This window comes from Cardiocondyla obscurior, linkage group LG02 (assembly GCF_019399895.1).
Source record: "Cardiocondyla obscurior isolate alpha-2009 linkage group LG02, Cobs3.1, whole genome shotgun sequence".
NCBI classification, from domain to species: domain Eukaryota; kingdom Metazoa; phylum Arthropoda; class Insecta; order Hymenoptera; family Formicidae; genus Cardiocondyla; species Cardiocondyla obscurior.
Window position 1 is genome coordinate 6,857,239 of NC_091865.1, and position 27,064 is coordinate 6,884,302.

A 27,064-nucleotide genomic window follows, 5' to 3' on the forward strand; every position below is an offset into this window, starting at 1 on the left:
GCAAATTTTTGCGTCGTGCGTTATCCGCTCTTCTCCTCTTTCTTTGAACAAAAGCCGAACTTCGCACCGCATGAGGCAAACACGTACGCTAATGTGTCGCATTTTCAATTTTGCATTATGAAATTATCCTGCACTTGCGACGTACATACGAGTGAAAACTCTATCTCGAATGATCGACGATTGTTTGAAAATTATTTGTATAACACACAGTCGTATGTATGCATGTGTTTGCGTGTGTGTCTGGGCGTATGTAATTATTAATGTGGATGTGTGAGCCATTTATTTCGCCGGACACTTGAATCCACAATACGTACGCGTGTCGCTACCGTTGTAATTCGCGTGCGAAGGGGATCTAATCGTCCATACACACAATAGATTAGTTATCGCTTATTATATCGGTATACAATCGCGGGGACAATTTTTATCATTCGTAAAAAAATAGTTCATTGCGAGTGTATCGAATTTCAGCGTATTTCCCTTTTTTTTTTTTCAGGCTAATTGCGAAAATCTGGTACGACACGTTCGAGTAAGATGTACTCGCCATGTAATATGAGTGGGCCTTCGAAAGTTTTCCGAAACGGGGCCTACTACGACGAGATGCTAACGGGTCCACGGGCTGTAAGTGTTGATTTATCCAAAATTATAATGTAAATAAAAACGACAAGTGTCTCACACGTTAAAGCGGATCGTTGTCGGTCCGTACAAGCGCAGAAAGAATTTATGCAATTCTAAGAGTATGCAAATCAATCAATGCCTGCATGCGCCGTGTCACGTGTGTGTGTACGTTTGCACGCACGTGTATACGTGTTGGCATGTGTTAGAGTAGCTGCTGCACGTGTCGTGATATCGATTAGACTTGATGATCGTCCGAATCACACGGGCAAATCGAGCGGAACGTGGTTTACGCTAGAACAAATTTTTGTTGAAAAGAAATACCGCTCACTCACAGCCGTTATTGTCAGTTTGTCTGGACGTTACTAAATGTTCAGCACATACTACGTACGCGCGACTACTATAAATCGAAGCTCGTAACGCGAGGGAGATTTAAAAAGTTACCGATTTACGTTCCGCGGTGCTGTTGCTTGGCGAAAAGAAAAGCTGAGCCTACCTCGGATGCGAATATCCAGTCCAGGGAAAGCGTTCCTTTCAGTACCAAGTACCGAATCACGAAGAAAGGAACTAGCCATCGACTTTTCAAACTTTCAGATTTCTATTTCTGCAAATTATCCCTAAAGAAAAGCGCGACTGTCGAAAGAGAAGAGTCGTCGTTGCGTCACAATGAAATTGTCGTTATAATGCTCTTCGTAAATTATTCGGGAAATTACTGCATATTGGATCTAATTCCTTTCTGCGCAAATGTGTTTAATAACAATTTAGATTGATTAAATTCAAATAGTCCTCACACTCACGTGAATTTTACATCGAGAAGACTTCCTTTCAATCTCTCCTACTCTATTCGATCGCAAAAATTTCGTTGCCGCTCTAACGATGCACGATCAGTTTCACAATTGTCCGTTATCTCATCATTTCAGGTTCGAGAGAGCTCAAAGTGCCGATGCGACTCTACGAAAAAAAAAAAAGAAAAAAAAGAAGAAACGAAAAAAAAGTCCTACTTCATCTTCGGCGACTATCGATGGAGACTGGCGCCGCATCTCTCGAGTCCCGCACCGCTACTCGCTAATCATGTCTACGTGCTCTACGGGCGATGATAAGAGGACAAAAGGTACGTGCTGATTTACATGACCCGGCGATTAGTGCGATCGGTACTGGTGCATCGTTTACAATCGATAAGCGTGACGCGATTGATGTATACCGTAAAAAGAAGTGCTTTATCGGTGGGGGGGGGAGGGGGAGGTGTCTTAGACAACTTGAATCTCCGGAAACGAGGGTGTCGAAGAGACGATCTCGTTGTCCGGACCAACTTATCACGAGTATTTGCATGGTGAGCCTTTTTTTTTTTTTTCCCCCCGCTTTTACTAAGCCTTGGCTAAAACTAATTGGACCTCGTCGTTTGTCGCGACTACGAAAGATCAAGGTGATAGTCAAAGTGATAGGTACACACGATTGGCGCGACGGCGACAGCCGCGCCGAGAGATCGCAAAAGACGCACGATAAATATATTTTACTATATGGATGCGTGATACAGGGAGAAGCACGATAATAAATTATGATTTATTGTTAAATAAATCACGCAAGACTTTTTTTCACTCGAGACAAGAGCTATCTTACAATAGATAAGACGTGCCGCCCCCGGAAGTGCGAGGACGACGCGAGGCACATCGCGGCGACCCACGCGATTCCGTCGACACTCGTTCCTCTGAGTCCTGCAGAATGCACGTGTATACTGTATGAACACACAGCTTCGTGCTTCGTGCACGCAACTTCCTCTTTTTATCTTTTTTATTTTTTTTTTTTTTTATTTTCTTTTTTAAATCTTTTTCCAAACTTGACTCGTTCCAACGAATTATTCTCTATACAATTCGATATAAGACGTACATTTAATTTAAGAGAAGGTAACGTTTGTTAACTCAGAGGACTCGGTTTGTCGCCCAAGACGTTTCGATCGCGACGGAACGCGCGAAACTTAGTGGAAAGGCCGCGGGATGCACGCCCCGAAGAATATAGCGCATATTTAACAAAAACGTCAACAAGGAAACGTGCGTGAATAATAAATTAATCGACCGCATGCGCAAATTGCATTCTCTTATAAATCGTATAAAAATTTCTATATTCAACCTAGCTTATAATGTCTTAAGAGTACGGTATGTCGGGAATTTGTTGTATAATGCCTGCAGATCTACGCGCCTCTCTTGCGGTGAGACAACTTTGCTGCGATCCGCGCGCGAGCTCTAAGCTATCCGGAAAGCGTACGATACGTTTGTCGTTATCACCGATTCGGCTTGACGGCTAATGATCCAGCAGAAAGAGATAGGCGCGACGTGCATGACGGCGAAGAGATAAGTCCGAGATGCGAAATTCAATCTTGTGAAAGAGACGTGCTTTCTGACGTTCGTTTAATCTTTTTTTTTTTTTTTTCTCTTTTTTTTTTTTAATCTTGCCGTCCGTTTGATTAAGCTGCAAGTCTTAAAATCGCATTTGGCTACGTGGCACGCGTCGGGATGTTCGCGCTACGTCGCCGCTCTTCAGCGGAACCTCTCCGGGCGAGTAACAATTAATCTCGCGTTATACATGAGGGCCGATTGCGTGATCGCTCGCGCACCAGATCGCACGGCGTCTCGCGGCGCGCAAAAGCGAATCGAAAAATAAGTCGGAGACACGTGAGAGATAGCGAGCAATCTTCTTCCGTTCTTCCCTTTAAGTGTATGAATCTACGTGATGTCACATCAGCGGCACAGTTGTCGGCGAGATATTTTAATTGTCGAGGCTCGACGCCGCGCGCCCGCGAAACTTGCTACTCGTGGCGGGCTCGATCTACGAAAATATCGCGCGGACTACCCCTAAATTTTCTCCCTACGAACACAGGACACAGAGATTTGTTACGAAATTTATATCTTCACACGCGCGGAACTGTGCTGCAATTCGCTCGAATCGTCAATACGAATTAATCTGCATACTCAAAGTCACTTTAGCCTTCCTCTCTTAGCCTCACATTCACAGACTTGCACAATATAAAATCCTAATTTAATATGGCCGGTAATTTGTTTTACATCCCCTTTCTCTAAACACGTCCATCCACCCGCCACTTCGTTCCTCTCATTTTTTTTTCTTTTTTTCTTTTTTATTATATCATACTTACGCACTGTACGGGTAGTTTTATATTTAATCCGCAATTAGTAAATAGGTAATTGCAAGCTTATGCTAATTTTAATTATACATAGTGAAGCGCTCACGAGCGCGCATGTTTTTGTATCGTTAACACTAGATTCACATTCATCTTTTATGCGAGAGAACTTTCAATCCTTCTTGTTCTCATATATGCAAACGCACGCTCATTTACTCCCCCGTTCTCTCTCACTTTTTACTATTCTCACTTTCGTACATATATAATAAACAATTTCATACAAAGTCCGGTATTTCCTGCGTAAAAAATATCAGACAAAAATTAGTTTACGTCGTCAAGCGGTTTGGAGGATACCATTATTCTTTCTGCGTGTAGAAGGTAAACGAAGACTAGTTTATCGTGGATCATTCGCATCCTTACTTGAATAATGACATCCTTGTTTTTCAATATAATTATTCTACAATCGTCGAACGACACACTCGTGGAATTTATCCAAATTTTTGTATGTCCGTAATCGTTAATTACTATTAATACTCGTCCTACCTTTGGCCATATTCAATCAACTATTTCTGCAACAAGCGAAAAAAATAATCGGGCTTTTGGAAAGCGATGGAGAAAACGGTAACACTTACGTCAAATTATTCCGCGCCTTTGCATAAAAATAATACGTCGGGTGACCTACTCCTCATTGCCACCTTAAATCACTAATTAAATAATGATTATTAATGAATTATAAAAATTAAAAACACAGTTTTAAGGATTAACGACGTTCTATAAAATTTCACCCACGCATTTGTTATTGTAATAGTATTTTTTGATACGCCTTCAGCTAAGTGTCTCTCGTAACGTTTACGTATGTCTGCTCGATAATGCGAAATGACATCGTGTCTGCTATTAGTTAAGCCTTTGAACTTAAAAGCTGGAAAACACCGCCGCGTCTTGCAAAATTTTTGCCACTTCGAAAATGAAAAGAGTCGTCAGCTCTCTATTTCCATGTCAATGAAAAAGATATACCTCTCGGACATTTATACGTAGGAACGAGTCGCCACATGCGCGTTACAATGCGTAGGTGATGTCTAAAGCGAGAGCGCCTAATCGCGAGATCCAATGCGCATTAAAAAAAAAAAAAAAAAAAAAAAAAGTAGAAAAAAATTACAATTTTGATTTGCGCGATTGTTTATACACTTCCGCTCTCGCCTATTAATCTAGCCCTAATTGTGTGAACTTTCAAGATCGTATTTATTAGATTATCAAGGGCAACTTTTCCGCGTCGTACTCGGAGATCGAGCGATCTTACGGCATCGATCCCCGAGAACATCCGGGCGCTCAACGCTCGCTGCTTCCCTCCGTTCATTATTTTATTTAGCCTTTCCCCTTTCCCTTTAAACATATATCACGATGTAGCCTTATATTATATAACAAACCTTCGCTTAAAAATGACGACGCGCAGCTTTCGCGCCTTTATTTCGCTTTTCACTAAGAAGCCAATAGGGACAATCCCGAGATATGTCTGTGTTGAGAATAACTTTATGATATAACTACTTATACCGCTTAGGGAAGTGCAGATTTTACTGCTTTTATATATATCTATGTATATATATATATATATATATATTTTACTTTTTTTTTTTTTCTATAGCTTAAGTTATACATTCAGCAATTTGTTAGTTCTTAATTGCTTCGCGGCGGGTTTTGCATGCTATGGTCGATTTTATCGTCATAAGCTTTTTATCTTGCGAAAACCAAACGAATATGGTACGATTTCGTACGATCGTGAGACCTGCGTGTTCATTAATATCTTTTCTTGATCATTTGTTTCTTTTCTCTTTATAATTTTCCATTTTTGTCGTGTATGAAAAGAATAGAAAATTTCGTAAAATAATCTTCGCGCCAGATAATGTCTCTCGTTAATGAGTTAGTCGAAATGTACAATGAAGTGGAACGAAATTGTGTTGAGAGCGAATAAATATCCAAGTAAAAGTTATAACTTGCGAGAGAAATAATTTGTGCAGCGTATGCAATGACATTAATGTGATACTGTTGAAGCAAAATAGCTTTGATATTTTTTCATATAATTAATAAATAACGTGCGTCTAAACATAAAATTGCTATTTAACAGAAATGTAATATAGCGCGGTGCAATTTTGCAGCAACACTCATCTCGGGGACGAAACAATATAATAATATTGTATTATTGCATTTGAAAAAATTTCGCACAAAACACATTTTCTTCGTGTACTTCATATTTTTTTTCTTTTTTTTTTTTTTAATAATCGTGAATTTTTCTCTTCGCGCATAATTCTTTACATAGGCTTGTTTATTTAATTATACAAAAACCATTTAGTGGTTTTATCTGGAGATGATTTAACAAAGTCTCTCTTGAAAACCCATTTATCTTACAAATGCAGAACAAGACGATCATTTAATATCATTTTTAGCATTTAGTTAATTTATGAGTTGTTTAAAGAAAATTTTTTACACACGTGTGTTTTAAAGCGAAATTAAATACTTTTTTCTTTTTTAATTTTTAGAATAAAAAATTTAATATTCGGAGCTCGCACTAATTGTTTCGATGTTTCGAATTACACAACACAAATAGGTATGCTATTCTTATTGTTGACTTTTTGTCTTCTTGTTGCTACTGCTGAGTAAAATTTACGATATTAGACCTCAATCTTGGTTGTCGTAATGTTGCATTACTCGTGTAGATGTGTCTCACGCATTGTTTTTTCTGCAGTTTCGTTAAAGCATTGTTAATCGTTCGCCACAGAAAATCTCACCAAAATCTCTGAGCGCTGTCCCATAGGCTTTTCAAATTTGATCGAAACTCGAAGCGAAGGTTCTGGTAGTATCACGCTATGTTGTTGCCGCTCATTGTCGTCACGCATTTCTTCTCGGGCGTGTTCTGGCTCTCTGAATTGCTTCGCACCGCTTTTGGCGGGCTGCCTGGAGTTGGTGTAGTATCACCCGAAAGGGCATTATTATTATTTGTCGATGTCGAGCTTCTCCTACCGTTCTCGCGGGTTGGCGACTTTACGTCGAACACAGACGTATCCGACTCGATGTCCGAATCGATCTGAAATCGGTAAAGTCCTCCGTTAACTGACGATCAAAAGGCGATTTTCCCAACATTGATTAACTGTAAACCTTTACAGCAGCTTTAAATAAATTAAAAAAAGCGACGTGTGATGCATGGAGATCTTGGGAAGTTGGCTTGATGAGATATTTCGTTCGAGAAGTGAATGGTCTAGAGATACAAAGTGATAATCGTTATGATAATAAAGATGATGATGATGAGGATGATGCGCTACCTTGTTAAAACAGACTACCTGTCTGGTAGTTGGATGAGGATTTGAAAGAAAGAGCCGTTCACTCGTGTCACTGCCACAGCTGGAACTCTCACTCATCTCGGTGGCGAACTTCCTGGAGGCCCTTGGACTGGGAGGCGCTGCTCTGCTTTGTCCCCCCAAGTTCATACCCACATTTCTTGAACACACTTGAGATTGAATGTGCTCGCATACTCGCCTAAATCTTCGGATGTTTCCTGCGAATTTTGAATTGACATATTTATCCAACTCGACGACGTTTAAGAAAAAAAAAAAAAAAAATTTCACGATTTGTCTTATAAAAAAAAAAAATTTTATTACGCTGATAAATCTGACTTTCGCAGTGATTAAAAAATTGTAATTGCTTTTCGTGTAAAAGTCGTATTTACTTATTAAAATATTACAGAGTTTACGTGGTATGCTTCTGACAGATTAAACTTACAAGCGAGCTGCGGCTCGCTTTTATCGGTCGTAAGAAACTAAATTGCACGTTAGAAACAAGACCAAAATCTATTGCGTTAACATACCGAGCACAGCAGAACATACATATGCGAAGAGAACATAAAATTACATGTATATATTAGCTGTACGTGTCAAGGTAATATCGATCTAGTTGCGCTTGGATGATTGCCAAACGCAGAAAAGCGTGAAGATCCACCATATCTACGATATATTTTTACAAAAACTTTGTCTGAACACTTTGATCTCTGTTAATCCGAAACTGTTAATCTCTTTCCTTCTTTATATTACTAATACGAACCTTGCGCGCGCTTTTTCTTTTCACGCCAAAAAAAAAATCAGCTGTCAAGGAGGAAGAAAGTTTTAAGATTCAATTTAATTTGCAATTAGAATTTTTTTTTTTAAACCGCGGGCGCAAGATTTGTTCTAATGATTTAAAATTGACGAGAAATTAAATTTTTTTGAATGAAATAAAAGATAAAAACGTGAACATGTGCTTACCACTCAGTAAAGTAAATGTAATAGCGAAGAGAGGCTCATTCGGTTGCTTCGAAATTGCGCTAATGTCAACTTGAAATCGCACTTGTCTCTGGAACATAGCTGGCGCGGTACTACCTCTTTTGTATTCCACTCTGAACGACATCGGCGAGCTCACGCTGTGAGACAATTCTGCTATCTGCAAACGCCCAATTTATTTCAAATTGAATGAAAGAGTCAATCGAGTTAACGTAATCAGAGGCTTTTATAAAATTTTGGCCGAAAAGAATCTCGAGAACTTTGTGCAGTACCTCGTTTGTGATTGGCAAACGAATATTACTAATTTTAAATAAAGAGCATTAATTTGAACTTAGCGATGCACTTACCGATAAAAAAGCGTGAATCAGATCGGCTTTTACACTGGCCAGTGGCTTTCCCTTGACCAGAACGGTGAAGGTTTCGTCTTTCTCCGTGGTCATCAGACTACCGAACCAGGACTTTTTCGTAAGCTCCGGCGAAGAATCGGGGGTGAGGTGTACCTACATTCAGTAATATAAAAATTTAATAGATATATATGACAGAAAGGAGTTAATTGCATTTCATTACCGCGTACCTCTTCAGTACTAGTGAGCAATTTACGGCGGTGAAATCGAGGGCTACCTAGGAAAGAATTTTTGATCGTGGTTAATCGCGATCTCCAGTGGTGAGCTCCGGATCCCGCACCCGTGTGAGGCGATCCCGGTGGCGTAACGCCGACTGCAATCACTACGAAAATATAAAACAATATATATTATTTTATCAAAAGCGGGATATCAAAAAAATATGAAAAAGTAGCGAGATGCAATTTAAAGAATGATCAACTCACCAGGCTGCACCTCATTGAGCTCAATACCGACGTTTGTGAGCGCTGGCGTTGGCGCTGGGACGCTCTGACTCGTCGGACTGCCACCGTTTCCGGCAACGGTATTAGTGGTATTGCCGCTAATGGATAATCTATGAGTACCGCAAGCAATCGTCTGGCCCACGTGCGACGTCGGCACCGCTCGATGAGGACTTAGCAGACCCGCAGGTGCGTGCAGTGGCGAGCTGCCCGGCGTCGACGTGTGCGAATGAGACGTATGAGTGGTGTGGCATCCACCTGTACTCGGTGACCGACGCGCGTGGTGTCTCGTGCTGTAAATCATTAACGACATACCATCGAAATCCTTTCCTTTCAAGCGGAGCAAATTGTCGTATTACAAATATGCTTGGCTAAATAAAATTAATCGAAGTGTAATTCGACGGTCGCGTCTAACAGTGTGAGCTCGCACTTGCAGATGTAAAATCGAAAAAGAAAAAGAGGGAAAATAAATGCGAGGTAACACGTAATACGGTGCACGCGACATGTGTGGATAACTGACGGGGTCACGCAATTGCCTTTACCAGTATCGCACAGCTGCTTGCCCTTAGAACGCTCGTCGAGCACGGCTGACGTATCAGTCTTTTATCGGTGGTACACGCGGAAACCAAGCGTTTCTGGTTTCGTTCTTCACGCGATAGGAATATAAAAGCGATACGTTGTCTAACATTGTTCTCTGTACGAATATACGCTGATTTACCTGGATTGTCTTCTGGGCGTCAAAGGCGAACCGTGACTGATTTGCCCGAGATTGAGCGCGGTACTTCCGTTCACTCTACACGTATCCACTCGTTTCCTTGGCGGATCGGCCTCCAATTGTCCTGCGGATCCTCTCATTCCGCACCTCGTTACCTCAAGCTCGTCCTCGCACGCCGGTCTTCTTCGCTTTCTCTCTAACAGTAGAAAGTATATCACCTTCTCCGTGTTGTGGCTGAAAAGACATTCGCATCAGATTCCAATAACTTTTCTCAGCGCCTTTCTAACACTTACGTGGAAATTGAATTTAAAATATTTCTATTCGAGGAAAAAAGAATCTTACTTCGGACTGAGTAGCTCTTGAATAAGTTTATCTCGCTCCTTGAAGCAACCGAGACTCGCGATCGCCTGTAGTACGTCGGGATCGATCGCTTCTACGGACGGAATAACGTGCGTTTGCACGACGTCCATCATCGAGAGTTCTAGTTCTAGCTCGCCTTTTCCCGCTGCCGTTACCCAAATATGCCTATTAATTTCTGCTAACTAAAAAGGGATAGAAATTAATATTGCTTTATCCAAAAATATCCTAAAGTTTATAAATATTTTTAATTTTAACGCGTATTTAAAAAAGACAAATATTTTACGTTAAAAAAAAAAAAAGAAATTAAAACGTGAAATAACTTACCGTCAATCTTTTCTCGGGATCGACCTCTATCATGCCTCTGAGCAAATTTTGACACTCGGGCGGCACGAAATGCGGTATGTAAAACAATCCGCGCTTAACTTTCTCCAACAATTTCCTCAGATTGTCGTCGTCGAAAGGTAAAGCTCCCACTAGAAGCGCGTAAAGTATCACCCCGCAAGACCATACGTCCGCCTTTCTGCCGTCGTACTTCTCACCCTGTTGGAAGAAGGCGTAGCGGTTTATTACGCTGAACTCAAGTAGCCATTATTCACTTAATACGTCATTTCTACATAACTCGATATCGCAAATTGATTCTAATTAAGAGCTCTTACTCTAATGACTTCGGGGCAAGCGTAATGAGGCGATCCACAGCTGGTCTCCAGCATGGAGCCCGCAGGTTGTAGGGATGCCATACCGAAATCCGCTATCTTAATGTTATTTTTCTCATCCAGCAACAAGTTTTCAGGCTTCAAATCTCTATGGCTGCAATTAATAACGAATTATAACACGTTTGTGGATAATTGATAGTGACGGTACACGCGATACTCACCATATGCTATGGCTGTGGCAAAAATCTAACGCGGAAATTATTTGTCGAAAAAATCTCCTCGCCTCTTTCGGGGTCAGTCTGCTCTTTTTAACCAAATAATCGAACAACTCCCCGCCCGAGACGTGCTCCAAAACGAGATATCTTGAAAGAACATATAATATGTGATAAATGTTGACATTCGTTAACACTCGGCATTCACATTTTTGTCAATGCTTACAGATATTTTTTATTTTCATATACATCCGAGAGGCCGAGCACGTGCGGATGGTCGATCAGTTTCATAATGGCAATCTCACGCTCCACTTTCATCAACACAGACTCCGAAAGCTTTTCGCGATTGATAATCTTGATCGCCACCTTCTTGCCCAGCACACAATGCACCCCGAGTTTAACTAAACCTAAAATAAAAGAAAAAATAAAGAAGAGTTATTTTATGAGAAATACTGAAAAACTAAAAAAAAAAAAAATAAGTAGCAAGGAAATTAAATTTGGAAACAAATTAGAAAAAAGGAGAGAATTAATCGACATCGCGAAAAAAAAAAGCGGCGACAATCGGGCAATAATGAACTTTCTACATCTCCGTTTTAAATATGCCTAACGATAAGAGGTAAAAACTCCGATTGAAGGACGGCTAATGTAAAAATAGGATTTATGAGATTGGCGCAAAATTGTGGGTTTATTAAATCGCGGTCGGGAGTCCACGGCAAATGCCGTACAATGTCTTTACTCACTTAAAGGTCTGCGCTACAATGGCAGTACGTAGTTTAGTGGAAGTAGATAAGCGACGGGAAGAAAAAGAAAGTAAGAAAGAAATATAGAAAGAAGCTGTTCATTCCGAGACGACGATAAAGGGCAATTAAGAACCTTCATAACGAAGTTGCGTCTATCCGAGAGATTAAAGGATTTAATCTTAGGTAAAGAATCCTGTCCCTTTACGCGATAATTGTGAGCGTTTTCGCAGGCGCCGACTCTCGCGAATGATTAACGCGCGTGTCTTGATTACTCGAGTGAGAGATAATTTTTCACGTACACGTCAGCTTCCCTGCATCTGTATCGCGCGCGCTTATTAACATATCGTCTAAAAATATATTACGTTTTAGTGACGTTGCGCGGATATTGTTATATTTATAGCCCAAGAGACTTTTTTATGATCGATAGCCATCTTTCAGCTATTCTCAATCGAATCCCCGCGAGATTAAGTCTTAAGTCCCATTGGGTGATTGACGAGATGACAATTCCTATGGAATTAAACGGACGCCACGTTTCCCCGTCAAATCCAATGGCAATTGCATTAGCCGGCGGCTATTGAGAATTTGAGACCATTGAGAGTTAAAGTGCACTTCCCCCAAACGATTTATGTCATCCATGATTTAACGGTGTCGATAGCATATTCGTTTGCCGAGAGAAACCTTTGGACACGTCGCACGCAATAAATATATTTAGCATTAAATTTTAAATTGCACAATTTGCGGCGTACAAACGTGTTTTCGGTCTCGTTATTTGTGTGTCACACAATCGAAAGCTTGACGACAAGCCTTTCTAATATTTAATTATAATAAAAATGTCAACGTACTTTTTATACTTAATCTCGAATCTCCGTCAAAGAAATAAAAAAAAAATTTTACATAAAAAGAAATATGTATAATTAAAATATTGTTTTGATATGCACTAATGGCTTGCCGTTTTTGCCTTTCGATTTTGTCGGCTTTTTACAATCCAATTCGCGCGTCGGACTTATCGGAAAGTTTTCGTTTCTCGGAACTCGGTTTTTGCGAGAGCACCGCTATAAGTCGTCGTATTTTTCTTCTTAATGTCTCCATCGATTCTTCCGGTTATAATTTAGACCGCGTGCACTCATGTCGCGGGCATGAGCGGCAATTTCATTACCCCGCTCGCGCTCCTGGCTCACGGAATTCAAAGCGTGGAGAGGAATTCATTCGTATGATTAACGCGCCGTATTGTCACGTGCCGGAGCATGCACCCCTTCCGAGATGCATGCGGGATCGATATAGTCCGCCCGAGGAAATGACCACCACGAGACTCATCCGTTGAAAGCCGAGCCGCGAATTCATTAACGAGCTTTCGCGAAATTACGCGATCGAGGAGTCAAATTCTGGCTCCTATTTAAGTCTCGTATCGAGTAATCCGCAAATATCCTATTTAAATAAAAGATGAAATAAAAGGCAAGAGATGCCTTGTTAAGAAGGTAGAAAAGAATGTTTTAATATCGCTAATTTACTTCCGGATTTGTACGCGGAGTATATTTATGTACGCGCTCGAATTCTTATTTCTTCGGTGTCGTCGGCGTTATTACTTTTCCATCCCCTCGCTGATGGCATTTAATTAAAAACTCTTATTAACTACTTCATAAAGATTACAATTGTCGTCGAGTTTTTTCTCCATTCAGTGGAACGCGGCTCAAAGCAGAGCAGCGACTCTTAATCTTCGAGTCGTACCTGCGTTTGTTATTATAATTAAGTTACGAGCTGTAAAATGATTTAAGAACGAAATAGTATTTCAAAAATTGACTGTTCTGTCATAATTTTTATTGCGTTTATGCTTCTTTAGCGGTTCGCGGACGTTCGACATCTTTTAGAGAGAATTAAATCTGATTTTATCAATTTATAATTGTGTAGCGATTATTATAAATTCATAATAATTTTTATTATTATGAAAACTGCTATGATTATTGCACTCAAGTTTAAAGAGTTTTTAATTTTCTGTCTATTCGTAACTATGAATATATAATTAATACGTTATCAGTATCGATCGTATAATACCATCTCCGGAGAATGTCTTGGGAGTGAGAATAAATTAGAATGGAAAATTTTGATTGGATATTCGACTTGGACCATATTGGCTTATGAAAATGCATTGAATAATGGTGCCGTAAGGCTAATAGTTTTGTCGTATGGCACGACCGCGGAATGGCTTCGATTTAATCCCATTATCGCTATGCCGCGATAATTTGCGTTAGTTATTAGTTATGTTACACATTTTTTCTTTCTATCTTCATTACGTTACTGCGAAACGGAATTCTCGATCTATCCGGGTTCAGGCGGCATAAAAAATAAATTCCCGTTTAGGAAGATCGCGTGGGCAGCGAGATAATCCGCGAGAATTACACGTGTTTCACGCTACAATGCGGCAGACCTTGAAGTGCCGTCAAAGTTTCGCGGCAAATTTGTATCGATCAGCATAAACTAAATCCACCTAAACCTTCAATCGCTCGGTCTTGCTGAACGAAAAAAGCATCGTCGTGAATGTCCATCAGCGAGTGAAACGCCTGTGCGAAATCTCATCTCCTGTTGTGTACGCGGAATTCGATTAAATGCTCGGCTTGATTAGACATTCCTGCGGCCGTCATCGATCATAATAACTATTGCAACGGAGATTTGCAACGGAGAGGAGAAGGGGATGGCATTGAGAGAGAGAAAGAGAGAGAGAGAGAGAGAAAGGGAGAGAGAGGGTGAACGAGAGATTGTGCACATCACCCACCGGTTTGCCCTTTTCCCAAGGTCTTTTCCAAGCGATACGGGCCGACGTACTGATGGGTCTCCTGGGTGTTGGACCCAACGGGGCTCTCCTTGCCCTGCATCGCCGCCGAGCGGCTACCTTCCTCTTGGTCCGCCAGGTTGAAGGGTTGTCCTGTAAAAGCAGCCGGTACCGAACGCGTCGCGATCCTCCTCCTCCTCCTTCTTCTTCGATCTCGTCCCTTCGTTCGTCGTTATCACTTTCTCGTGAGGCTTGGTACCGGTCTGCCGTAATCCACCGCGATCTCACGCGATCTCACCGTGCTCCGTGTCATGGTAACTTGCGATGCAAGAAAATACTTGAAGAACTTAATGAACAAATTGTCTTCGATTTGCCGTGTATTTTCTTAGTTCCATTCGGATAGCAGTTCGGGGATAATCGATGCAACGGGCACGTCAACTGTTCGTTTATCGTTGGTATACGTCCATTTCTTCTCAAGGAGCATCGCACGCGTTGTGAGCTCGAGCACAGATTATTTGCGGTGTCGTCGAATCGCCTGGGTCGTCGCCTCTCCTACGCTAGTCGGAAACTATTGCAAGTCGCGTGCCGTATTAATTCATCTCGTCAGCCTTGATTTTCACTCCTCGACAAACAGCATTTCGATTAACGGTAGGCGATGAGAGACACCGCTAAATACCCCCAGGCGGGAGCATTACGCATTTAACGCACTCACTATGTACACTATCACTGCGGCGACCTGGCATAATTTTCTTTTATCTTCGGCGGATGTCTCTTGCGAATTCTTTTCATGTTGCCCCTTTCACCGTGCGCTGCCGAGACTACCGGAGACGTTCTAAGAAATGGCGGTCAGATGGTAGTCCGGTCATTTGAATCGGCGGTGCATCGGGCGGGCGATAGACACGGGGGACGCACGTCGATATTTATGAAGATCCCTGGTGCTGTTGCATCAGTCGATCGTGGCCGGCCACGATTCCGCGAACACGGAGTTGGGCGCCATTGTGATTCGAGGGGAGACCTCGCGATATCCTGCCTCGTCGGGGATGTTACCGAGCCCCGACGGAATCGCTTCTGATCGACGAGGGTGTCTCCTCCACCTGACGACGGCTCTCCCGGGTCCGTCAACTCTTCGAGGTCCAAAACTCCATTTAATTCACGCCAACGAGGTCTACCCTGCCTAGCGCTCGCCAGCGACGAGTTTGATTCGACGTAGCGCTCTAGAGTTCGTCAAATTCACCCCCGGACCGGGTCGGCGCGCACGGACTTGAGGAACAAGTTACCCTCCCTCACTCGAGTCACACTGTCACTCTATCCCGCGTGCACTGCATCGGAGATATCGCTGCGATTCAGCGGCGTGATTGCACCCGCGGCCAAGCTGCAAACCGGGATCCTCTGTCGCAACGGGGTGGCTTTCACGGCTACTTTTTCCCTCACTTCGCGTGCCCCGAACGGCCCTATCCTCTTTCGTTTCGGCCAAACTATATTCTCATTTTAGAAACGAATTTTAGCCCCGTCTTACGGAACTGACGACGGCCACCACGGCGCTCCCAGTTCGATTATGTACCGGACATGCAGAGGGGGTAGATATTGCGCGCGCAACCCCACGCCCGCGAACGGGGGTTCCTTTCCGCCCTCTGCGTTCATGGGAAACCTCCACCGAAGGCGGCGGGAGGGTGTCAGACAGGGCTTGGGAAAACGTGACGAAGAAAGCAGCCGCGTGTCTACCTTCGGGGTGGTAGAGTGTGCAATATGCGGGGGTGGCGTCACCGCCACAGTCGGTACAAAGACGATTGTCGATGGTTCGCGTCCGGGCTTTCATTCGTGGTTGAGTGAATTCTCCGTCATGCGAGGGTGTTCATGGCTCGTCTTTTTTTTTTTCTGGTGCTAATTTTATCTTATTTAGAGGGTACTAAATAGTTCATTCTCTTCACCCTTTCATTAAAAAGTGATTCACGTATTCTGGCTTATATATTATATTAATTATAAAATATAATTATTCTACCAAGTATTGATAAATTTGGTCGAAGTTAATTTTGCTACTTGATTGCATTTTGCTCGTTGTTTTATTGAAGACACGTGCGTTTTATTCGATTCAATAAGAAATATATATATACATATGTGTATATATTGTCTCATAGAGAGTTATTTCCGTCTTATACGATGAAATATATTTCTCTGCTGGAGACAGAAATGGGATGCCGGAACTGCATTCCATTATCATTGATATATCTCGCTTGACAGTGCTTTAACTGACTGAGACGGAAGTCATGGGGTTGTCGACTTATACGTGAACCCATACTACTCGCGTCATCGTTATCGCGACGGAACTAAATATTGTTCTTTGACAAATAATTTGATTTAAACAGTAACGGTGTTAAATACGAAAATAGGCAAGTAAAGTAGTTGGTTTCTATAATACATTAAGAAAAATTTGTAATTTAATTAAAAACTCTAATGGTTCAGAATTTAATTATTTCACAACTTTCTATCAAATTTAATGACGATAGCTATAAAGATAATAACATAAATCTCTTTAATACAATATTATATGCAAATTGCATTAGTCACTTAATGTAAAATTGAACATCACTTCAATGTAACGTATTAGAAAGGTGACTTTAATAAATCACCTCGAAGTGGTTTTATTTTGACGATGCAAATGAATCGTTTGAGAGAAGATAATTTACGGAGGAAAAGAAGATTTTTCATTGCAGTATGAATCTGTTAAACGCTGGAATTAATTGTTTCGAAGAAAGAACAAAGACGAAAGAGAAAAAGTAGAAAAAGTGTTTAACGTAGGCACTTCTCTCGATAAGGCGCGTGTATAAATATGCAAGAAAAATTACCCGAGCTATGGCGTGAGCTACCACGAGAAAAGCTACTTGCATAGGGGCAGAGAGTAATGTACAGGGTGATTTAAATTGAATATAACATTCACGATGTCTGATTTTTTTTTTTTCTTTTTTACTTAAGAAACTAGAGTGTTTCTAATTTTTTAAATAAGGAATAAACTATTACATTTTTTTATTAAATTTTTTTTTATTTTAATAAGACTGAAATAAATTCTTTAAATTATTGTTTTCTGTTTAAAATTTATTAACAGATATGTTAAAAAGAGACAAAGAGAAATGGTTAAGTGAGCCACCCCATAGATTCAGTCAGCGAACGAGCGAGAGAGAAAGTTACAGCGCGATAAAGAAACGAGATTATAAAGGAATGAGAGACAGAGAGGGATAATAGTAGTTGGCGGTTTAAAGAGGAAGGGGCACAGGGTGCTTAGGATCGATAGATATATAGAGGTAGAAAGGAACACAGGAAGCGTCTAACACCTGGGAAACTCCTGAGGATGGTTTCTTACGAGGTGGTTCAACTTGAACTAACAAGCAGATTTTTCAATAATAATCGATAGCTTGCAATTTTATTTTATTTTATTTATTTCTTTTTTTATTTTCTTACATAACCGATTATAATGTAGAATTATTATGTATTTTTAATATTTTATAAAGATCGAAAGACAAGATTTATTACGTTAATGGATAAGAGAGATTTTACAATGTTCGTGATCTGTATTATCTGTATTATTCTGTTACTTGTACTCTCCAGAGGTTCTAGATTATCTAAATTTGATGTTAAACATCAAGAACGCGCGGTCATCAGGTTTTGACAGCTCAAGTGCGACCGATTAATTGGCCTGCCATCATTTTACTGTCCTTCCCAGCACGTTGCCAGATCACTCTTATAAATACGCACAATTATATTGCTAATATATATTGATGGCGAAAATTGTTAGTTCTTTTATTTATTAGAAATGTACAGAAACAGCAATTTGAGAAAAAAAAAAATAATACGCACTACATGCGTAACTTAAATATAAATTTGAAGATTCGTGAAATATTCGACTAAAAGTAGTCGAGATTAACTCCACAATTTTATGCTGCGTGAGGGAACATCCTACACATGCCGAGAGATGAATATCAGTCTAGAGTAGTACGGACACAGTTTATCCGTACAGTCAACTCGGTGGATTAAATCCCAATGCCGAAGGGTAACATTTTCTAAGGATGGACTAACGTTTTGCCAGTTAAATTTTCTTATTTTTGTATAATATTCAGCTTTTAGCACAAAATCAGACAAACAATTTTAGAAAAAAAAGGGGGGGAAAAAAATAAATTGTAAGCTTTAAAAAAATGTGACATTTGCAATATAATGGATAGGCGGGAAATAAAATATCAAGTATAAAATAAAAAACATGAATTTTTATCGTAAAGATGAATAATACATAAAAGAAAGACGCGAGAAAGAGAAGGCGTGAAAGAGAGGTGTTAACATACCGAAGCAAGCGGATATGGGTATAACTTTAAGCACCCTTATGACTTTTCTGCTTCCCGTCTTCTTCTTCCATGTCGTTTCCCCTTTTTGTCCTTAACGAATCTCTCAGGAACGTCTTTGGTATAAATTGTCTCTCAGAAGAGATTTCTAGTATTTTAAAAAATAAATCCAACGTTACGCAACGTTTGATTTATGCAGCCGCTAAATGCGATCTCTATTAAAAGTTTATATATAGACTTTGGAGTGCGATAAATTAAAAAGGTATAGAATTCCCACTGCGTATAATACTATAATATTACTATAATATCATAATACTATAATAATTGCTCGAAAGTACCGAGTTCAACATGTTTAATGCTCAAACAAATTTTGATTTCGCGCTTCCTACCGCGACTAACATTATCTGGTGCTGAAGTTACAAGTCGTTTGTTTTATCTACAAATTAAATTTATTGTGGTAAATATATAATTGATACATAATTGAAAATTGTTGCTAGGTGCGTAACTCAAAGATCACTGTGATGTAAAGTGCCCTTAATGTCTCACGTACTTTGCGGATACAATTAGAACGTCGTATTTCTCTCTTTCTCGTAGGATACCAATTTTTTTCTCGTGAAGAACATATTCGGAGATTGCTTTGACAAAGAGATAACAACCACCCTCATGGACGCGACAGCTCACGTGTCTACCCACGCGGTAACTCGTGCATATACGTGAAACCGAGCACGTGAATAGGGGAGCGAGCTTTGGTTTGGGAACAACTCCACGAGAACTTTACAAGGAGGACAACGAGGGTTGGTACTCCCCGCGCACACAGACAGCCTCGGGGAAATCCTAATATTTTAACCAGCGAGGTAAAGGACTCGCGCGACTACTGAAAGGGAAATGGGGTGTTGCGAACGCGAGTCATCCCTGCGAGTCCACCCTCGCAGACGGTTGTCTACGTACGTACGTATCCGTATGCCGTGTACTTTCCCTGGAGGGAAGTACTTGCAATTAACGCAGTAAGACTCGGCAAAGGGTGTGCCGCTCCTTCACCCTTTCCGGATTCTTTCGGCTTCAATTCCCATCTGAAGCGGCGAGCGCGGAGCAGACCAGCCGGAATCGACGCTGTTATTTCTAGGCGATACCTGCGTAATTTTGGCACTTGTTACGTACACGATAATCACGCTCACGTTAACAAAATATTTCCGCGAGTTTTCTCTATAGACGATTTTTGTTTTAACAAAATTGCTGTTCTCAATATGCCCATTCCGAGGGTGGATATCTTTCCCCCTCCTGCCACCCGGAAATACGAGTGAGTCATCGACTGCCCATTGTGCCGCTAGTAAGTGGATACTCGTGTAAAATTCTGACGCACAGTCATCTCAAACTTTTGGATGTCTTACGTGACATAATATTTTATTAAAAAAAAAATATATCGTTGAAAAAAATTATAAAAAATATATTAATTGGGTGCATAAAATCATTAACGCTCTGCTATTTTTTAAATATTGCATCAATTGAGATTATACGATTTTGCGTCTCGACACATTCGCTTTAAAGAATAATACGCCAAGCGTGCTGGCGAAACTTATACGTAGAAAATATAAAACATTTCGATTTATCGATTTTTTTATGATCCGCAGCAATGTATTTTCGAACTTATATATTTAACGTAAGTAAAAACTTGAAATGTAAGCCGAGAAAAGGGCGGCAAGTGTTGATAACATTGGACGAATTAACAATTTTAAAAGCACGTGCGCGCAAGTTATTGCGTGGTTTCACAGAGCAATCTCCTTCGATTATATCTCGGCCGATATATATTTTACGTTTCTCCAATTTTCCCTTCTTTCTTCCGGTTGATTACTTGTCCGACAGAGAAATGGCAAAAAAGGGTTTCGTGTTTCCGGTTACTTGGCAGACAGTTTTGAAAGACCGTTTCATCGCTAAAGGCTATTTCGCCGCTTTATCAAACTTATTCTTATAATTTAATTTACCTTCTATCTATTTTTTTACCGTACTGAAAACATTTGTAAAATAATTCTTAAAAAAAAAGAAGAAACTGGCTAGCTAAAGCTGCTAAAGTGTTCCTCCCTTCAAGTCACGCGAAAAAAAAAAAAATTATTGAAAAGAAGAAAAGGGAAGAAAGATTTGACTATATCCTGCTGACACGACGCTCGCGCTCGGAACCAATTTTTTCCGCTTTCAACGGGAAGAAGTGAAGGAGATGCCTCTTGGGCACCGCAAAACTGTCGTCGAGTGAATAGAAAGCTCGAATAGAACACTACGGCCGTTCCTTCTTCAATCTGGATCCTTTCACTTTTTAACCCAGTTTCCATTGTCAGACCGCTAAGTTGTGTTTCTGATCGCGCTTGCTGATTATCAAACTATATTTAGCTCCATACCGAGATTTCTTTTTATTACCATCTCATTAGATTCCGCCCTAATTAAATATTGTATAATGTAATATATAATGAACGATTAGTTCTACATGTATTACTTCTAATGAAATTATGTATCTACATATTGAAATTTATGAATTTACAGTAAAAGATATATGATATCTTTACTGTATTTTATTTTATTTTTTAGTTTTTTTTTTTTTTTAATTTTTTGGTGTGTACGTCGGTAAGAAAATGAATAATTAACGCAAATCCTTGACGTTCCCTGCTCACAGAATACCTTGTTTCTGTCAAGGTTTACCTTCAAGCAGAATAAATCGTGGGCGTAACTTCGTCTCAAGTAACTCTTACTTATTTTTACGAAGAAAATAATATAGTTGCATACTTGCGAAGTAGCACACTAGCTGTAAACTCATTACGCTTGATTTTCTACTACAATATTATAAACATTAATACAATATTTTCACGCAAAAAGCAACTTTGGAACGTATTGAAAAGCAGAAAATAGAACGGGCTCCTTCCAAATATTTCGAAGAGAAACAAAAGAAAATCAAAAACGTTTCTCTGAAAGAAAATAAATCTTCTTTTAATCTGCGGCGCAAAGAGGTAGAAAGGAACAATTTAGATCAACGAACGTGATGCTGCAACACAAAAGTTCAACTTTCACGCGCTCACTCACGCGAGAGAGACGAGCGAAAGGTACGCGAGATCCAAATGGAGATTCACTCCTTCTGCTCTTTCTTCTTTTTCTATTTTTTATTATTTTTTATTTTATCTTTTTTTTTATCCAAGTCTTTTTTTTATTTTTTCTCGTCATTGTGGTTTTGTGACTCACTGCAATCGCGGAGCCGCGATCTCTCCCACGCATTGCGCCGATTTCCTTATCACCGTGGTTTCCCCACTCGTGGCAAGTGTTTTCTTTCATTTACTCCGGTCCACGACGAACGAACGTAGTAGTATCGTATCGGATATCGACAGGTGAGGTGTTTCTCGCGACCGAATTTGCGCGTGGATTTTTTTTTTAGGGGGTGGAGTGTTTTCTTTGGGACATCCCGACTGACCGCGGAGGAAACATGAAGACCTGGATTGTTGCTTTCCTTTGCGTCATCGCTGCGATTATCGCGGTGCACGCCAAGCCCACGATTTACAAGAGAAACGAGGACAATGTGTATGAGCCAGGTGAGCAAAGATTCTACAATTACAACATTATTTTTACTTTTTACATTTGAAAAGGAAGTAGCTTGTACCTTTGAATATTTTTGGGCAAATATAAATTCTCATTTATTACGCAAGGAATAATAGTTCAGGTATAGTCTTCAAATGCACATTGTTCGTCTGCACGCTTAAAATAATAGTAAAAAATAAAAATAAGTTTTTAAATACTTTTTGCGCTTTGCAATAACAATTGCTCGCAGGCGAAACTGTGCCTGCAAACTGAATGGGTTTTTTTGACGGTTCTGGTAAACGGCGTGCATTTATTTTTTGCAAAAACCGAGGAGAATCCTTTTAATTTTTGGTTTTTGACAACACGTGTAACGTGGAAAAATGTTGCCCAAAATAACAAAGGAAACTCTGTTACTTCTTGTGCGCGACACATCGAAATTTCATCAGTGTAACGTGTTTAACGATGTCTTAGTAGAATTCCATGGATCTATTTCAATTTTAAAATATCCTTCTTTCATTTATTTTTAAAAAAATTCAACTAATGCGCGGAAAGATTTTTACGTGTGAAAAAATTCTTATCAATTATTATATTATAATAAAATTAGCAATAAGACACCGTCATTTATTTTATATTTATTTCGTTTATCACGCTGGAAAGCACTTTACAAAAAAAAAAAAAAAAAAAAAAAAAAGAAAAATAGTAATAATAAAATAAAATAAAAAAATAAAAAGGGAAAAGACCCGAGGCGAAGTGTTACTGACCATATAAAGAGCGATCTCTCTCGAGAATTCCCAATTTGCGCGAACCCGATATTCGACAGGTGAGTGGAACGGTGACGTCAGTCGGGATGACGCGTTTTGATTCAGCAAAGTCCACGTGCGTATTATCGCACTTTATTGACGTCGGGGTATTTACTATTGCATCAGCGTAGACCTTTTTCCTGTGCCTTCCGAGTTGAATTTTCCAATTTCGTCAAAGTTTTTACGTGCCGCTGCGCAAACGCACGATACCTTTCTAATCTCTCCCGCTGTGTGTGCGAGCGGTTCGAAAGGCGAATCGCTAAATAAAGAAAACGCCCACGTAGGGAAGGTGTTAATAGAAGTTACATATATGCAACTTCGTGTCCTTGAATTGTCGTTACGGCGCGATAAAGGGAAAACAGAAGTGATGCGTTTCTCGCGGCAACCAGGTGCGATCGTCGCTCGTGCGAACAATTCGAAGGGATTCTCTGTAGTAGAACGCCGTAGTAGGTGTACACTTGAATTCATTCCGGCGCGAAACGGATGCAGCTATTATAATGCACGTGATACGCGCGAACGAGATCTCGAAAATGTAGATCAGATGTAAATGCCAACAGAGATATATATAAATATATGAAATGCATAACCGTTACGTTTCTCGTTCGCACATACCGAAGCTGCAATTAAAATCAATACAGACACTCGATATTCGCGATACATATATTAATTACGCAAACGGTATGTGTAATAATCGTGGACGCGACACTCGCTGTCGCTTTGACATTTTCGTCATTCAATTATCTTTCTGTACCGACTTTCTATCTTTCTTGCATGTAAAGAACGACGGATGGTTCACTTTCACCATATGACGTGATTGATTGACGGAAACGTGTTAATAATAATTGCCAAAAGCTGCCAACAGCTTTTAATTTTAGAAACTCTTCATATTACGTTTGCATTTAAAATTCTAAATTCAGGTAATTAAATATTTAATAACTTTTTTTATATTTTTGTTCTAGTAATGGTCCCCGTTTCATCTACAGTAATTCCGCTGCCTGTGTACAAAGTCGGTTACGGCCTGGGCTTCGTATCGAAAGATAAGAAAATCCAGTCGTCATTTAAACCGGAAGGTGGTATAAAATTAATTACAAGTAAGTTTAATTTAATAAGAACAAGTATAAATAAAATAACAAAATCTTGTTTTCGCAATTTTCTTTTTTCTTTTTAATTTTTAATTTTAATGTGAGCACGTTGCAAAGTAAGTAACAGGCCTCGTATGAAAGTTAAGAATTAAATTGTGAAATATGTATCTTATTTGCGCGCGCATAAATGTTACGTAAATAGCGTGTATAAAACAAATTTATGTAAATGATGCGAACAGTTTTACGTAATCGTGGTAATTAATATTGATTTTATTTTTCTAGTCAACAAGGTTCAAGAAAAGAAGATCTGATAGAGGATGCTTTAAATTATGTTAAGTAATATCAAAACTGCATAATTCTGGAGACTAGCGCTAGAAATAGCACTGCATTATATTATTTATTTCATTTACTTTTTATGAGAACGCGCTTGTTATTGCCGTTTAATTAAAAAGATCCACACCAAAAAAATAAATACTTTTATAAATATTAATTACTTTCAATATCAAAAATATGTACTATTGTCTCAAAGATATTATATCAAAGTTATGTATTGTACATACAAATTGCAATGTTTAATAGCTTTATTAATAATTAATTACAAATAGTATTTGTGATAACTATTATAATAATGACAAACAAAGATTTATATATTTTTTAACTTATATTTGAAAATTTTTATTACGTAATTAATTTTTGTAACTTAATAAATGAAAAATTTATTTAAAGTATTTTTTATGTATTAAGCAGAAACATCCATGCCGGCCTCCGCTGAAACAGCTAAAACAATTAAATATTTCAACTTTAATTTTTTAAATCTATAAATTACACTTACGTAACACTAGTGATACAACTTACGTATTTCGTTGAACATAAAATCATCCTGATATTCTTTGAGAAACTGTGTAGATCTATTTTCATCAAGAAATAAAGAATAAACACGCTTCACATCGTCAATGCTGACCTGCAAATACGATTTAAAACGTTACAACAGTACAATTAAACGTGCCATTAATAATGAAGCGTCTTATTTTGATAAATACTTCTGTGGTTTTTCTTCGACGGCTAACAAGAGAAGCTGTCGTAATTAATTGTATCGCATATCTCAATGATGTTTCTAAAGCAATTCTTGTTAATACGGTCAAAGCATCATCCGCCATTTCGCAGTCTTCTTCTTCGCATCTTATTTTCAGAATTTCCTTCAATTCCTTTTCCTGGTACGGGCTCGTTGGAACAATAATCATACGATCTAACAAATCAATCGGAATACCATGAGGACTCTTGTAATTTGTCCCCCTTATTCTTGTGATACCTATATAATAAAAAAATTAAAAAATTATAAGATAACAATCGTTCAATAGCGGTTTAATTGATTACTTGCATTAATCTTTGTACCTCTGTTTGTAGCCATTATTACAACTGGAGCCATTTCATTCTCCAATGCCCGGTTTAAAAATGAGAAACATTCGATATCCAACATATGTACTTCATCGATAAAGAGCACGCCAGGAACTATTTCTGCCTTGCCTTCTTCGCGCCATTCTGCGACTTTTGCATTTATTTGATCTCGCACTTCCGATTTAATTTCTCCAGTATCTCCAGAGAATAATGCTAAAAAGCCGTGCGTTCTGCTATTTATCACGTCAACTTCGTGCAACGTCACGGTATGTACAACTTCTTTGCGCTTCTGTAATTCGCCTTCGGGACATTGCACAAAACGCGTTTGCGCACCAGTCGCATCGTAATCCCGAGCCCTGGTGAAAGATCGACCAAGTCTGTTGATCTTTCCCGTGGCTTTATCAATCGTGATGACATCGCCAGCTTGTACCTAAAAATAATATAAAAATGTTACAGAGTTAAACAGAACATAATTTATTCATTATATGTACAATTATATTAACTTTTTCTTTCATTAGGCAGTCAATCATCTTATTTCCTAAATCGTAAATGGTTTCCATCTCAGTGGTTTTCAATGTTAATTTGCCAACTTTTACTCCAACTCCTGTTGCTGGTCTGTCAACTTGAATTTCCACTACTTCACCCTCTATAATTTCTGTCTCCTCTTTTATTCTGACTCCAATGGACTTTCTAATAGCTTGAGTTAATGCTTCTGTCTTACTCATCTCTAAAGAGTAAATTTCAGAACCAGCCATTGATGTAAAAGGTGTATCAGTGCCCAAAGCTTGCGCCATTCCCATAGCAATAGCAGTTTTTCCTGTACCAGGTTGTCCAGCTAATAAAATCGCGCGGCCTGCTATTTTACTTTCCTTAATCATTTCCAAGATAATGCCAGCAGCGCGGCGTGCCATAAGCTGGCCGACCATACCCTGGGAAACCTAACACAGTAAGAATTAATTTTAATTTTTTTATATTGTTTATAATTTATAAAAATATCCTGCAGAAAATATTATTTATTAAAAAATAAAAACCGCTTACATTGCGAGGTTCTAGACTGTCGTTCAATCCCAAACCTCTGATATGAGAATGAGCTCCGATGCGCTCGATCTTGGTGATCTCACGGACTTCTTGTACATTAGTGACGATCTGAAATAAAAAGAATTTGAATGCATAGCAAGGTAAAATGGATCAAACAATTGGTTACCATGCCAACTGCTGTAAAGAATAAAATTGTATCGGTATTATTACGCTTTTTTTTATATAAAATTAATATAATTTTATATTAAAAAGCACTAAAAAAAAAAAAACACATGTATAATACGCACAATGCGTCGGTACATCTATCGAAAGAGGTTAACCGGTGTGTCAAATATAACTTGATCATTTAATAGTCTAGTGATAACGTTACAAAATTACTAATTAAAAAACAAAAAGCAATTTATTTTTAGCAAATAAAAGTTTAATTAAATTAGAAACCTTACCGACATGTTTAATGATAAATCTTATTCATCAAACAATGTTGCTTCTGATCGCTATCTCGAAAGCCTCGAATTGTGGTCGGCAACGGTGGCGCCTCGTATCCTAC

The 27,064-nt window shown here is 39.3% G+C and overlaps 3 protein-coding genes across 5 annotated transcripts; 1 reads left to right on the forward strand and 2 right to left on the reverse strand.

The window, feature by feature from the left end:
* The first annotated feature begins 458 nt into the window (after positions 1 to 458).
* On the forward strand, positions 459 to 24,809 carry LOC139112583 (uncharacterized). 2 transcript variants are annotated; one of them, XM_070673675.1, is made up of 5 exons: positions 459 to 618; positions 1,533 to 1,723; positions 22,063 to 22,216; positions 23,962 to 24,093; positions 24,367 to 24,809. In XM_070673675.1, exons 2-5 carry the CDS (start codon positions 1,706 to 1,708, stop codon positions 24,393 to 24,395), a joined length of 333 nt encoding a protein of 110 aa, XP_070529776.1. In that variant the 5' UTR covers positions 459 to 618; positions 1,533 to 1,705; the 3' UTR covers positions 24,396 to 24,809. The 2 variants fall into 2 exon arrangements, with proteins under 2 accessions (XP_070529776.1, XP_070529780.1); XM_070673679.1 differs by having other exon boundaries at positions 461 to 618; positions 19,248 to 22,216.
* Positions 626 to 15,911, reverse strand: Sff (sugar-free frosting). 2 transcript variants are annotated; one of them, XM_070673396.1, is made up of 13 exons: positions 14,332 to 15,911; positions 11,051 to 11,231; positions 10,834 to 10,974; positions 10,616 to 10,766; positions 10,284 to 10,499; positions 9,942 to 10,141; positions 9,603 to 9,833; positions 8,870 to 9,177; positions 8,618 to 8,769; positions 8,391 to 8,543; positions 8,029 to 8,203; positions 7,054 to 7,286; positions 626 to 6,818 (listed from the first exon to the last, which is right to left on the reverse strand). In XM_070673396.1, exons 1-13 carry the CDS (start codon positions 14,429 to 14,431, stop codon positions 6,594 to 6,596), a joined length of 2,466 nt encoding a protein of 821 aa, XP_070529497.1. In that variant the 5' UTR covers positions 14,432 to 15,911; the 3' UTR covers positions 626 to 6,593. The 2 variants fall into 2 exon arrangements, with proteins under 2 accessions (XP_070529497.1, XP_070529506.1); XM_070673405.1 differs by having other exon boundaries at positions 7,072 to 7,286; positions 14,332 to 15,908.
* Rept (RuvB-like helicase 2 rept) lies at positions 24,648 to 27,058 on the reverse strand. The gene is made up of 7 exons (XM_070673530.1): positions 26,961 to 27,058; positions 26,518 to 26,625; positions 25,983 to 26,417; positions 25,477 to 25,909; positions 25,125 to 25,393; positions 24,940 to 25,045; positions 24,648 to 24,861 (listed from the first exon to the last, which is right to left on the reverse strand). The coding sequence occupies exons 1-7, from the start codon at positions 26,964 to 26,966 to the stop codon at positions 24,824 to 24,826; spliced, it is 1,395 nt and encodes a 464-aa protein (XP_070529631.1). The 5' UTR covers positions 26,967 to 27,058; the 3' UTR covers positions 24,648 to 24,823.
* Between the last annotated feature and the right edge of the window lie 6 nt (positions 27,059 to 27,064).

What these genes read in the sequence shown, in the direction of transcription:
- LOC139112583 (XM_070673675.1), top strand. An exon ending in GGACAATGTGTATGAGCCAG is followed by an intron (nt 22,217 to 23,961) that starts GTGAGCAAAGAT and finishes TTTTTGTTCTAG; the next exon opens with TAATGGTCCCCGTTTCATCT. An exon ending in TGGTATAAAATTAATTACAA is followed by an intron (nt 24,094 to 24,366) that starts GTAAGTTTAATT and finishes TTATTTTTCTAG; the next exon opens with TCAACAAGGTTCAAGAAAAG.
- Sff (XM_070673396.1), bottom strand. Translation starts at nt 14,431, where the DNA reads ATGCAGGGCAAGGAGAGCCCCGTTGGGTCCAACACCCAGGAGACCCAT. An exon ending in GCTCAATGAGGTGCAGCCTG is followed by an intron (nt 8,770 to 8,869) that starts GTGAGTTGATCA and finishes ATATTTTCGTAG; the next exon opens with TGATTGCAGTCGGCGTTACG. An exon ending in AGGTAGTCTGTTTTAACAAG is followed by an intron (nt 6,819 to 7,053) that starts GTAGCGCATCAT and finishes TACCGATTTCAG; the next exon opens with ATCGATTCGGACATCGAGTC.
- Rept (XM_070673530.1), bottom strand. An exon ending in ACAGTCTAGAACCTCGCAAT is followed by an intron (nt 26,418 to 26,517) that starts GTAAGCGGTTTT and finishes TTACTGTGTTAG; the next exon opens with GTTTCCCAGGGTATGGTCGG. An exon ending in TTTTATGTTCAACGAAATAC is followed by an intron (nt 24,862 to 24,939) that starts GTAAGTTGTATC and finishes TAATTGTTTTAG; the next exon opens with CTGTTTCAGCGGAGGCCGGC.